At 48.5% G+C, this 13910-nt stretch overlaps 1 protein-coding gene across 1 annotated transcript; it reads right to left on the bottom strand.

Moving 5' to 3' along the window:
- Positions 1 to 430: 430 nt before the first annotated feature.
- LOC119373311 (translin-associated protein X-like) lies at positions 431 to 9439 on the bottom strand. Its single transcript, XM_037643337.2, has 4 exons — positions 9105 to 9439; positions 7205 to 7338; positions 4192 to 4301; positions 431 to 1467 (listed from the first exon to the last, which is right to left on the bottom strand). Exons 1-4 carry the CDS (start codon positions 9227 to 9229, stop codon positions 1033 to 1035), a joined length of 804 nt encoding a protein of 267 aa, XP_037499265.1. The 5' UTR covers positions 9230 to 9439; the 3' UTR covers positions 431 to 1032.
- Between the last annotated feature and the right edge of the window lie 4471 nt (positions 9440 to 13910).

The raw sequence follows: 13910 nt of genomic DNA on the forward strand, positions 1-13910 counted from the left end.
CCTTTTCGTTGGACCCTTTCTTTCCGCTGGACCCTTTCAGAGCAAGGGTTTGAACCCTACCCGTGCAGTTATTCCGAGATCGGCGAACTGTTTGTCCGGTGGTTTGAGTGCGGAGTTGGAGAGTTCGGCTCCCACCCCAGCGACAAGTTATTTCGTCCGTCCATCCGCTTTGATTTCTATTCATATAGTAACTAAATTCAAATTGGCATATAACTGCCCCTGTGCTTCCCATTTTTATGTATAGCCGATGTTGTATGGCACGATTTTTTTCCATATCTCTTACGTCTCACCTGTGGTCGAAGTCGAGAAGCCCCTTCCACCCGCTGCATTGTATTAAGTCTCTAACTAAGTAATTGATCAACTTAAACGCGCATTGCACAATACAACCGGCCTTCACCGAAAATATAATTTTAAAGAATTGCGGTGACACAGGCCACAGATTCCTTTATTTTCCGAAAGCCTTCTTAAAAAAAACTTCATGTCCCGTGTATGCAAAGCAAGCAAACAAAAACCAGACGAGCAAAAACAAAAGAAAAAACAGAGAAAAACAAAGAAGTTCAAGCAAAAGCTAGATGCAGCACACCACGAGTGCAGCCGGGTGCTCGAGTTGTCTTGGATAATCGAGCTGTGAGGCAGCAGGGACGAATTCACGTGACACCACAGATGATGTGTGTTCGCGTGAATCAGTTGCGTTGCCGGTGTTTTACGTGTTCCGAAGCATCATCTCCTGCGAGTTCTATCTACAAGTGTGTTCTTCGCAGCTTTCTTTTCTTCCCCCCCCCCCCCCCCCGAGACCGACTTATTGCACTATATGTCGCTCAATCCCTGTACCTTGCAGGGTTGTGTGCTAACGCGAATGAGTCCCTGCGTATATACTTTATACAGCGCCTTGTTTTGCATTCGCGCGAATCCATCCCCATACGTCACAGCGCGATCATATCCAAGACAATTGTGGACTAACTAGACCATGTTGGAGATTGAAACTCCAATAGAGCCCAGCTTCAAGCTTGAAGGTGTGCCGCACGGCGGGCATCATTCGACCACAACGAGGTCTTCCATCAGAGGGAGAACGGCATCGACCTCGACGTCGGGGGTCTTGTCACTAGCGGGGCCGTGAAGCTTGGCGGCGTAGCAGGCCTTCTCGACTTCGACCACGTTCTGGAGCAGAGCCCACGACCTGTGGCCCACGTCGCGGTTTCGCCACGAGCTCTGAGCCGGCAGGAAGCTGCAGGAGATGAACGCGGTGTACAGGTCTCGGAGGAATCGGCACAGGACGCGCGGTGTCTCCTGGTCCCCGCGTCCCAGTGCGGACACCGACATGCGCTTCAGTTCTCCGGCCATGTCGGCAACGCCGTACAGGTAATCGATGAGGGTGACCTCCAGCGAGAAGTACCCGCTGCCTTCGGTTGGCTTTATGGGCGATGACCCCCCAGAATCACTGCGAGCGGTTCTTTCGCTTTCCGGTTCCTGTTTCGGAAGAAATCATGCAAGAAGGAGAGGTCAGGATCACTGGTGGATCAAGAGGAGTGGGGTCCGATGTCCTCGACCCCTTAACCCCCCTCACCCTTAATTTTTGAATGTATAAGCTGAGTATGGATGTGCAGCTTTGGGTATCAGACTTGACTTCCCATAAGCTGAACCCGCGCCTTCGGAAATATCCTGTCTGTATCCGTTTCTAGTAAGGAGATACGTATTCGGCAAAGCTGTTGTTGACTGTGAGCAATCATATGTCGCTCTCTCGCTCCTGGTTCGGAGGAAAGGGAGGTAAATATACGGGTGACACCCCGATAGAGAAATATATACACCGGTTTCCCGGCTTAGTCAGGAGACTCGAGAGGGCCGAACCACCCCCTTCCCTGCCCCTATAAGTGGGGTGGAGGGGTTGGGCTGAATCCCTCAGTTAAGCTAACCCTTGGCTACGCCACCGCGAGGGTTCGTATATTTTTTCAAATACAAACTATTATTATTATTATTATTATTATTATTATTATTATTATTATTATTATTATTATTATTATTATTATTATTATTATTATTATTATTATTGTTACACATCCCCCCGCCCACACACGCATACATACATACAGTAGAGGGAAATGTTTGCTTGACGTTGCGGCTATCATGCTACTCCAGATTGGTGTGACGAAGAACAAGCGACATGCGTCTCCTAGCCATATACTAGCGCGAACTCGTTGTCAGCGGCGATCACTAGGACTTGAGCCGGTTGCTTTTATGTGTATTTTTTGTACTGCACACAGTCGTCAGCGAGATCCATCCCTAGCAGGCAACGAAGCAGTGCACGCCACATACAGGCCCAGTGTATACCTACCCCTGCATACGATCTAACCTGCATCGCCGAGATATACGGACGTACTCACTTACCACAATCTGGGGACAATAATCTATACCCCCCCCTCCCCCCCCGCCACATCCGCACCTCTCGATAGAGTACACGATAGCCTCCAGACAATTACAAACGAACACTTCCCCGCACGGTATGGAATAGCTCCTCATTCACCCCACACTAAGGCTAGAACTGCAAATACTGCCGCATTCAAACACCCTACCGCACGGCATTGGAATGTGACCGAATTACTAAGACGTCCACCCTATTCCCCATTCCACACCGGAACCGTGGCAGACCCAACGACATCTACAGGTGGACAGGACTAGTCGTCAAGTAACCAGGTCGCGTGGCTTCCTGGACTGATAAGGCGACCCATGAGGAGGATGACCAAGCACAATCGTCTGGTCTTGCAAAACTCGCACGGTCCCTCACGCATTTGCCTAAGACGACTGCAAGGCAACAGCCATCTTCTTTTTCTCCTCAGTCGACCGTATTGATGAATTTACAAATTTTGGTGACCTGAGACGTCATTATGACGTCATATGGTGGCGTCATCACATGGTGGCTATCTTTTGCACCACTTGTGTTGACGCCGCCGACGGTCACTTTTCGCGTTTCATGAGGCAGGCTTTCGCCTTATTAAAGGGACATTAAAGGCAAATATTAAGTCGACGTTGATTGTTGAAATAGCGGTCCAGAAACCTCGTAGGGCTACTTTTATGCCAAGGAAGTGCTTATTTGGAAATAAAATCACGTTTTAGAGGTCCGCATCGCGTTAGCGCACTTCAAATCACCCGCCTGAAATCAGACTTTCATACGTCACTGCTGCCGTGCCCAACGTTGCCCGCCTTTACTGCACGACCGCCGACACTAGTAGCAGCAGAGGGAAAGTAGCGGGACCCACAGCAGCAACAACGGCCATCGAAACCATCGAAGCTTGCCGCAATCGCCGCAATGGATGTGGAGGGAGAACTTGACAACGAGACATTGGCTCGCGACGCCGGGCTCCAATTTAGCGACTTGAGCCCCGGTGAACGCGGTATGCTGCTGAGGGCTCGTAGTGCCGGCGTCGTTGCATGCGGCATTTTGTCGAACTTTCTGTTAGAGCGACTTTCACGAGCGCGCAAAACACACGTGGCAGTACGCGATCCCGAATTCACCACCAGAGTCATTGAGACGTGACCGCGTGAGCGAAGCAGGGCGCCGGGCGAAGCGCAGTTCGGCGAAAACGGAACCTTTGAACCACGCGCGCCGTTCCCCATGGCAACGCCACAGAGGTTCTTTTTTCCATGAATCAAACGGAAAACGAACAAACAGCATTTTATTGCGTCTTTTGATGCACGGAATGTTCCTTTTTTATTGCTGCTAGTTTAATTGCTAGTGATTTATTGTAGGCAGCCTCTTATACGTCATCGGGATCACTTCGAAAATGTCCCACTCGTGGCGCTCATCATGTGATACATTTAGCTTAATTTATCGGTAAGTAAGGCACTGCTGTTGATAATATTGGCGTTTTAGAAGTTGCAATACATTGAGCTTTCACTCTGACATAAATTGTTATTTGCCTTTAGTGCCCCTTTAAAGCCCATATTTCTCTATTATCTCTTTGTAAAAACAATCACTCAGCGCACAAATCTTAGGCTTGAAAAAAAAAAAAAAAAGCTGCACTATAAAACTGTGGCAGAACTACTGCTATCATCAACCTGTACGGTACTTGGGTGCTTCCTACAAAAGCAATGCATTAACTTGCGACGAACACACACTCCCTAATTATGCGGTGAAATCGTCCAGCGCCACAGCTCCTCACTGTGCGGTAAAACAAAGACAGAAGGAAAAGCGATTACCTCAGCTTGCGTCTCAAAGACCAGAGCGCTGTTGATCTCGTCCAACGTCACCAGGCAGTCATCTTTTAGGTAGCGAAAGAAGGACACCGCTCTCACGTACTCTTGAAGACCTGCATGAGTTCGGGAAGAAAGTTGCAGCACACTAATCTAGAAAGGTAGATAATGTTAATGTTATAGTGTTACTAGAGAAGCACGACAGAGTTTACAACTTCTTCATGTACAAGAACCAAAATTCTGCAGTTTCGCCTGCCAAAACTACGACAAAACCGTGGCCCACGGCGTGTCACGCAAGACATTAGAAAGCTTCAGTGCGGGGGACTTTTTAGGGGCGAAGCACTAGAAGCACCTTACGGTCTCTGCTTGTCCGCGTGTTACGTCGTCGTCACGGCCCATCATAAACGGGTATGCGCCACAAAATAGGGTAAATCCCACTATTCGTTACCGGTCCATACTATGCATATTATGAGTTAAAGGTTCGTCGTTACTGCCTAAAACATTATGTTTGACTTAGAGCGGTGGCAGAATCCCCGACAAAATTTACCAAGGCGCTCAAGTTTCTTATCTAAAAACAGAGACACACACGTGCATCTCTATGGTAGTCTTTTTTTTTTGCCGGGGCTTTGTTCAGAAGCGTCGCAATCATTGAATGTCTACGGACTATTGAATTCCAAGCTAAGCTGTACGGTAAAGCTGTCTTCTTAGCAATACGCATCCTCACGCGGTGAAGCCCGCTTCGAGTTTGTGACCGCGTTACGCGACGACCATATGAGCGCTGGTCGAAGACTGTTGTCGTTGTGGTTGTTGTTTTCGTACAAATAGCATAAATTGAAACGCAAACGAGAAAGTAATCAGCACACCTGCGGTTGTTACGCTCAGCATGCAAGCGCGGTTGGTAATCTCTTCGTTGCCGTTTATCAATGTTTAGCCGTACCTACGTGAGGGTTTTGTAACTTGAACCTTGTCACATTTACAAGCGCAAGCGAGCATGAAAGCTCAAGAGCTCCAGCTAGTCGCTTACGATTTCGTAAAATTTCGATTTATTCCGGTGGCACGCCCCCTGCGATAAAGCATATGTTTAAAAAAACGCCAGGCCTGCGCTGAAACCGCAGCACAGTCACAGCGAAAGCTCGAAGAGCGGCGTTTCTATAGAGCTCATTGTAAGCTCTCTTGGGGCTACAATACAAGTACACTAGAAAGGTACCCACTACGCCATAAATCACAATTTTTGTGAAGTTGGAAAGCACCTACTAAGCCATTATTCGCCATTCTGCGGAGAAGCGAGGCACCAGCTACGCGTCTGTAAGGCATTATGTGCACTTTGTTGACGCGACGACTGATGACGATGAAAAATTATGGCTCAGCCCTTTGTAATGGGTTGGAAGCTTTAAACGGCCCACCAGTTATGTAATTTGCATTGGGTGACGCCCGGTCGCTATTTCCCTCTCCCGTCATGCTGCATAACATACGTTGACGTGGGAGAGAGACGGGGGGGGGGGGGGGGAAGAACTTTACTGAGAACCCGAGGAAATGGATCATGCGCTTATGGGCTTCCTTCGCAACCAATACAAGTGCACTTGCGAGGAACCCACTACGCTATAAATCACTGTAATTTTTGAGAAGTAGGGCAGCAGGAACTGTGCTATTTTTCGTCATTCTACGGAGAGCGTTGGTACCTGCTAAACGCATGTAAGGCATTATGCGCACTTTGTTGATGCTGTGCCTGATGACGATGAATTATGGCAGAGCCCTTTGTAATGGGTTGGAAGCATTCAACAACCTACTCGTTGCGCAATTCGCATTGTGTGACGCCTGGTTACAGAATTCGCGTTGTGCGACGCTTGGTGATTATTTTACTCTTCTACCACGCTATATTGCATATGCTAATGTGGTTCCTTCCCGACATGAAGCCTGTATAGGACATTTTTACCAAGCAGTTTCAAGCACCGGCATGGCTCAGAGGTTGAATACTGGGCTCCCACGCAGAGGGCCCAGGTTCGAACCTCGTTCCATCCTGGAATTTTTTTTCTTATTTCGTTTTTTTTTCTTATTTCGAGCGATACTGGTTACGGACACCGGCGGCGGCGGCGGCGGCGGCGAACTACGGCGCCAAAAACGGCCGGTGAAATGATCTCATAACAGCTTTCGCTGTAAAAAGTACTGCAAGTGGCGAGCAGAGTCGTCTCCTGTCTGCCTAGCTTTTAGCTATTTTTGTTTCCGTACGTCATATTTTGTATTTAAACTATGAATAGAAGGAGTCTATACTCGTTAAAAAGCAAGCGATTAAGCATGAGCTCCGTCAGCGAAACAGCATTGCCCCTGCTCTCTGCGCATGCGTGCCCCGTAAGACAACTTACTAGAGGCCAATCCTTCGTTAGCCTGCGCGGAAGCTTCAAGCATAGCGGCTCTGGCAGCACGGGTAATTATAGGAAAGGGGTCGGCTCGATCGTGTCGTCACAGGAAGTTCCCTTTCAATTTGACAGCAACTGCATTCGTCACTTTACGCAAAGTCACGGACCAATGAAACGCGAGAAAGAAACTACAAAATAGAATATGTTTCACGAGTGATAACACGGGAGCCCCTATCTCGAACCGCCAATTATCTGGTCTCCCAATATGGTTTAGGGCTCAAACTTAAAGCGTGCAAGCCGAAGCAAATGCTGGCACAAAGCGTACTTGCGGAAAAAAAAAGAACGTGTTTCAGTTAACACGTTTCAGCTAACTCGTCCACAATTAGAACTGTAAATTGGGCTGTAGTTGGCCTTCTACCTAAGTTGCTATTATTCAAATTGTACACGAATGTGCACTCTTTTGTTATCGCCACGAAACGAAAGGCCTAAAGCGATGCTACTCATTGGCTTTCAAACACTATATACATAGAGAGAGAGAGAGAGAGAGAGAGTCCGTCGACAGGAGCATAGCCAGAATTGTTTTTACGGGAGGGGGGGGGGAGGGGGGGAGGTGCTTAAACTTCCACTCTTGGCTACGGCAATGTCCGTCGATCATCCGCACGTACCCACAGTGAACGCCCTCAGGTACTGGTAGTAGTCCTGGCCCTTCAATTCGGCGGCCATGTCTCGGAGCAGCGAATCGTTCAGCTCGCACAGTCGGCGGTGGGCCTTCACGAGAACCTTCTCCCGCTCGCCGGCACTGCAAATAGAATGTGGACAATAAGTGACTAAAATGAGTTATTGGGCTAGTTGGTGCATTGGTCAAACAGAATTTGGATGCACAAAGAAACGAGGGCAATAAAGGACAGGACTAGTGCCAACTAACAACTGCTTTATTCGGGAAAAAAACATTGCATCCCAGGTAACTTCAGGCACATGCGCGAGTCACGTTGATAGGCACCGTAGTAAAATGACAAACGACCTTCCGTTATCAAGAGTTGTCTAAACAGTGAAATTCGTGGCGGTGCTTATCAATGCGACTCGCGCATGCGCCTGTAGTTAACTGGGATACAATGTATTTTCCAACAAATTCAGTTGTTAGTTGGCCCTAGTCCCGTCCCTTCTTCTGCTCGTTTCTTTGTGCCTACAAATTTTGTCTTAAATTATAAGCTTTTACGAAGCGAAGACACGATGCTTTTTTAAGGTACGCCTTCGTCATTCACTGCGCAACACTAGACTAGGACGAAGAAGACGCCGAAACAACACGAGCGCAAACTCTCAACTGGTTTATTAGAAAGCAAGAACGACACTTAAATACATCATCGTCTCAAGCGCTTCTGGTGGTAACTAAACACGTGGACGTATTGAGACGCCGCGATCGGATCGGCTATCAAATGTACTACGTTTAATGGACAACAAAATGCGGTGTCAGAAAGCCTTAACGACACCTGACTCGCAAGAAGGCGAATTCTTTGTCTGATAACGAGATAAAGGCCTGGCTGACACTTATGCGACGATTTAAGTGTCGTTCTTCTTTCTATAAACCAATTGTTAGTTTCCGCTTGTGTTGTTTCGGTCTCTTCGTTTTTGTCTAACGTTGCGCAGTGAACGATGAATCACTACCAACTTTCCCAACTGTCAGTTCTTAAGGTACGCCTTAGTAGGGGACACTGAGGATTAACTTTGACCATCTAGGGATGTTTAACGTGCCCTGAAATCTATCTACACGGGCGTGTCATATATTTTACTTCTGCCCGAGAATCGAACCCGCATCCTCAAAAGCATAGCAGCTCGGCAGGTGTATGTATATATATATATATATATATATATATATATATATATATATATATATATATATATATATATATATATATATATATATGTGTGAAGGAAAGAAGTGTTAATTTCAAGGGCTCGTTTTCTTTGTTATACACAATATTAATGAGAACTAACAGACAATAATGCCAAGAAAAGTATAGGGGATGTTTTTAGTAATAAATGTAAGGTAATCGTGAAGAAAGAAAAGTGGACGAAAAGATAGCTTGCCGCGGGCAGGGACCGAACCTGCGACCTTCGAATAACGCGTCCGATGCTCTACCAACTGAGCTACCGCGGCGGCCATCCCCCCGTCCACTTTATAGGGTATATGTGTGCATTTAAACGTGGGAGCGTCAGTCAGCGCCGCCAGTAGCCGTGACGGCGAGTGTGGAACACTCTTTTTCTATATATATATATATATATATATATATATATATACACACAATCCCGACACGGTGGCCCAGTGGTTATAGTGCTCGAGTGCTGACTCGAAAGTTGCGTTATCGAATCTCGGCCGCGGCGGCCACATTTTCGGTTGAGGCGAAAATTCTTGAGGCCCATGCATTTAGATTTAGGTGCACGTTATAGAACCCCAGGTGGCCGAAATTTCCGGAGCCCTCCACTATACGGCGTCCCTCATAATCATATCGTGGTTTTGGGACGTAAGACCACAACAATTAATATAGTAAGTGTCTATAACATTCAAACCTCGCGGGGCGATTCAGCAAAATAACGATGCGTCTGCATTCGGTGCTGACGTCGCGTCCGAGTCTTGTGAGACGCTCGTAGCGGTCGTTGCGTTCGTCCAACTCGGCTCGGAAAGCCCGGAACATCTTGACGACCGGCGGGGAGTCGCCGTTGGAGTCGCGTCGTCCCTCAGGCGTCTTCCGCGGACTGTTCCGCCAGAACCGCCTACCCCTGTCACGGCCTGCAACCGTTTAAATCCACTAAGGTAACATTTTGGGCTCGTTGGTGTAGCATGACACAGGGTAAATGCGTAGAAGGTGAGGACGGTCAAGAGGCTTCAGCGCTCGTTTGTGTCAAGCCTCTTCACTGCCCTCGTCCGCGCATTTACCCTGCGTTTAAACCCGCATGTATTCTTTAGAAAAAATGGGCTTCCTGTTTATAATATAACCCTGGGTTATGTAATATAACCCTGTGCGAAGGAACGCTGGCATCGAGCATGGAGGGAGGAAAACTCAGGAGAGGCCCTATCGTATCCCAATGCACTGGGAAAAGTGTGGCGGAAGTGACGTCAAATTTATGGGGCAAGCAAGCCGGTATGAGGCAAACCAGCTGGGCAAACAAAACAGCAGACACCCCGCGGCGTGCTCTCCGCGCTGGTTCGCTTCTGCGCAGATTTCTATAGTCTCGGCGTAAACTTAGAGCGTATAGTGCAGTTTGCATGCAGTGAAATGTTGCAAGCAGACGTTTACCAGGCTGTTCGTGCGTGGCAGGCCCGAGCTCTACGTGCTGAGAATACTCGTGGAGCGTTTTTGTGCAATAGTACAAAAAGTACCGGTACGTGCCGTAATAAAAAACATTCAGCCCCTGCCTCATCGTATTCGAACTCACCTAGCAGTGACTTACGCGTTCTGCTGGGCGTTACGCCTTTCTTTTCCTTTGTCGTAGCCCGATTTCCCGATCTATTGGCCGATTAGCGGTTATTTGCTCGTATATATGGAGTGAGCGTAGTAGCTACTCGGCTCGGAAAAGGGGTGAACCTTCGAGGAACGCGCCAAGATGGGGTGAGGCTCAGTGGAGTACATATGGGGGAGGTTGTTCTTACAATAAAATAACAAGGAAATGAAGAGAAAAGTGAACCCCGCCACTGCCTCTATCAAAGTAGGTCACCTCAGCAGTAGTGCACAAGGGAAGAAATAAGGAGGGATTAGAAGAAAAAGGGAGAAAAGACGAGACCGGTTGGGAGTGATCGCGGACGGCGAACCGATCGGCGAGAGCCTCTCCGAGCGAATATCTGTGTGGAGTGTAAAAGAGCGCGTCAGTGTCGGCGGTCTCGGTGTTCAGGAGTTTGCGCTTTCAAAATGGCGGACGTTTCTCGTTATCCCGATTAAGAAGCCGCCCGACGTGAGGGTCAGCGAGAGCTGATGCGAGAACGGGCATGTTGTCGCCGAACCCGCCGCGATGTTCGCGCAAGAGAGGCCGAAGCTAAGTGCTAACGAAGGGAAGAATCGAAAAACAAGTACGATATAGCCTGATGAATGACGGGCGTATAAGCTTCGCTGTTTCGACAGTGTTCGCGAAGTGAAGCAGGCGGGATTTCTTTATACTACCTCTAGTAGGTTGCACTAATGCTCAACCGCAGAAGTCGTTGAGAGGAGCAGTAAGAGTGGACCAGTACTGCAAACATACCGCCAGAATCGGCTTAGGGGACATGTAACCGGACCCAAATCAATGAATGTCTTTCTGCGTGTCTTCGTCGTTTTCGCGGTGGTATTTTAAGCCTGCAATATTTTCCAACTCGCCCTATTTTCCACCTTAATCCAAGGAATACGCCAGGCCACGCGAACGCCGACGTCATGCGCGTATACCACTCGCAGGCGCCTGTGTCAAGGTTTAGGGTTGCCTCCAGGCAACGTTGCTGCAGAGCCACCTAATGGACCGTTAGCAACACGGAAAGCTCGTGTACACAGTCGACCTCAAAAGTTTACAGACCACGCGAGCCCGTGAGGATCTCTGTGCCAAACGCCAAACTGCCTACCGTCGCCGGCCAACGGTATACGCCACCTGCCGTCAAACAAAATAGGCCGGAAATGTATTGCTTCTTATTCGCTGGCATGTCAGCTTTTCACTGCCACGCAATACAATTTCGTTTCCCTGTTTTCTGTTACGAGGGGAAGGGCACGGGACTGTTAAAAAGTTTATTAAGGCGAAAGCCTTAGATGCCTCATCAACCACGAAAAGTGATCATACGCGTCGACGCAAACAAGTTGGGTTGCCACCTTTCCCTGAAAAAAAAAAAAAAAGAAATCGGCCCTTCGGGAGGGGGGGGGGGGTTACAAGCGATGAAATTAATGTTGAATAATATACACCATGTTAATTCTTTGGCATGCAGTGCCATTTAATGTAACATCGCTTTCCTTGAGCGAAATAAACTTAATGTGCATGTGCACAAAAACACAACACTAAGCAAACCAACTAGTCTAATGGCTGGCACAAAAATATCCGCTTTTGGAGGTTGTACTAAAAGTAAGTGAGGTTTCAGCTATCGCTCTGAATGTGCTGCACTGAACAGGAACCGCACATACATCGTCCATAAAAAAGCTCTTCTTTGCGTCTGTATCCACCAGGCCAGTGACATTACAGACTCAAACGAATGTTTAAATATATACAGTTAATATATGCCACAAAAATATAGGATATTCATATATACATAAACGTGCAATAATATGCTCTATTCCAATGATACTTTAGTCGGGAACAAGGACTCCTTATTTTAGAATTTGCCTAGCGTTTACATTAACAGAGCAAAACCACTTTATCTATGAGCGGGCACCACAAGAAAAGAGCACGATTCCGAGACAAACCATGGCCAAACCGTGGCTTCACCTTTGCCGGTGATGCGTTGCTGGAGCTTCCAAACCAGCATTTTTTTTTAGTTGCGAAACAGCTTTTGCGCTGGGCTGTGTCCGCGTAGTTCCATTGGCGACCGTCCAACCTAGCATAGCCATCTGAGCGCGCGCTCGCGCCAAGGAGAAGTCTTCTTCCTCTTGTTCTTCGACCGCCTTGATGATGATACGTGCAGAGCGCTTTAGGGGTCCGGGCTGCCGTATGCTGTCCCAGCTTGGCGTAACGCATAAAGTAATGCAGACAAGACCACGTGTGCTGGCACGTGCTAGCGCGCTTGGGCCTGTGGGCCTGCGTAAGACGCTGTGGCCTCTCCGCCTTGCACTCTCTCAACAATCATGTGATGGCGTCGGGGAACGAGATTCTGCAGACGCGCGATGAACCAACGCGTTGTATCCTAGTCAGAACGTGTTGGCACGCGCTAGCGCGTTCGGGCCTGTGTAAGGGGCTGGGTATGACGCCGTGGTCTCTCCCCCTTACACTCTCTCAGCAATCACGTGATGGCGTCGGGGAACGAGATTCTGCAGACGCGCAATGAACCCGCGTGGCGTGCTCCGACAAGAGTTCGGGACGGGTAACAGCAACAGCAACTACAGTGAATTCATTGTGTGCCCCACTTCCAAGGACGCGTTAACATCGGGCAAGGCCCGTGATGAACGGAACTTTAGGTCGACCCATGCACTGCTTCGCATCCCCACATGGTTCCCTTTAGTGGGAGATGGTGTAATTTTTAAAATCCACCTCGGTGGTGTCATTTGACCAATCTACCGAACACCCTTGCAATTTTTTAGCATTGTTGCATGTGGGAGCGCTGATCGCGGGATATGGTAGCGTCTAACATTCTTGAAAGGTAACGAGATCTGCCGACGATGCGCAAGCGCATAAAGCACACTGAACTGCGAGCGCCGTCTGCTACGCTGATGCCCAAAAAGAGCGACATCAGTGGACGTGTCTCAGCCTCCTCGACGCTCATGGTTTCTAGGTGGATGTGCATGGCATTCATAAAAAAAAGAAAACAAACAAAGGGTCTGTTAACGCAGCAGAAAGCACCGGTGTCGAATGCGCCTAGCAGTACAGCACAGCCGAAGACACTTTCACTTGGCTGCGCACCGCGCGCATGCGCATACTCTTGACCAGTTCTCTGCTGTCTAGCGCTGTTTACTTAAAGATTACCCAAAGATATGTTGAACTAAACGGCGTAGCAGACGGCGCTCGCATTTCAGTGTGGTTTGTGCTGTTGCGCATCGTAGGCAGATCTCGTTACCTTTCGAGAATATTAGACCCTACCACATATCCCGCGCTCAGCGCTCCCGCTATACCGTTAAAAAATTACACCGACCAAAATATGTTCAAGGATGCGATCTTCAGTTACTTGCCTCCATTGCTGCGGCCTCTGTTACCTGGCTTCCTTTGTCCAGTCATGCGGAACCGAGCTGTGAGAACAAAACCGTGCGCGTGGAAAGAACACAGGCGAACGTGTCCTCGCGCGCTTCACCAGGAAATGGCAATAAGGAGGGCGGCTACGCAGCTATGGCGATGATGATGGTCCCCATCCATGGCATGCACCCACTGCAATGCCCCACTACGGCAACGAACGCTGCAACGAACAGTTTAGTTAAAACTACTGCGGGCTAACTTATTCCCGTGAAGTAAATGAAAGCTAAGTGCAGCTTTTCACGTTGCAGATTAAGAATCCTTTCCTTCTTACGAAGGACGGGTACAGAAAGGACAAGCCACAAGCGCTTGTGGTTTGTCCTTTCTCTGTCATTCCATCATAAAGTCTGGCGCTAGCTACAATGATGGATAATTACCAACTAGCCCGAGCAAGTTGTCCCCACAATTGTTGCCTGCCTAACCTTCCCCCTCTCCCCTCCCGTCCGCCTTCCGCAAGAGCAAACAAAATCAATACATAACGCTTAAGGGGTA

Source organism: Rhipicephalus sanguineus, chromosome 11, assembly GCF_013339695.2.
Source record: "Rhipicephalus sanguineus isolate Rsan-2018 chromosome 11, BIME_Rsan_1.4, whole genome shotgun sequence".
NCBI lineage: Eukaryota > Metazoa > Arthropoda > Arachnida > Ixodida > Ixodidae > Rhipicephalus > Rhipicephalus sanguineus.

What these genes read in the sequence shown, in the direction of transcription:
- LOC119373311 (XM_037643337.2), bottom strand. Translation starts at nt 9,229, where the DNA reads ATGTTCCGGGCTTTCCGAGCCGAGTTGGACGAACGCAACGACCGCTAC. An exon ending in TTGCTGAATCGCCCCGCGAG is followed by an intron (nt 7,339 to 9,104) that starts GTTTGAATGTTA and finishes TTCTATTTGCAG; the next exon opens with TGCCGGCGAGCGGGAGAAGG. An exon ending in CCTGAGGGCGTTCACTGTGG is followed by an intron (nt 4,302 to 7,204) that starts GTACGTGCGGAT and finishes GAACTCATGCAG; the next exon opens with GTCTTCAAGAGTACGTGAGA.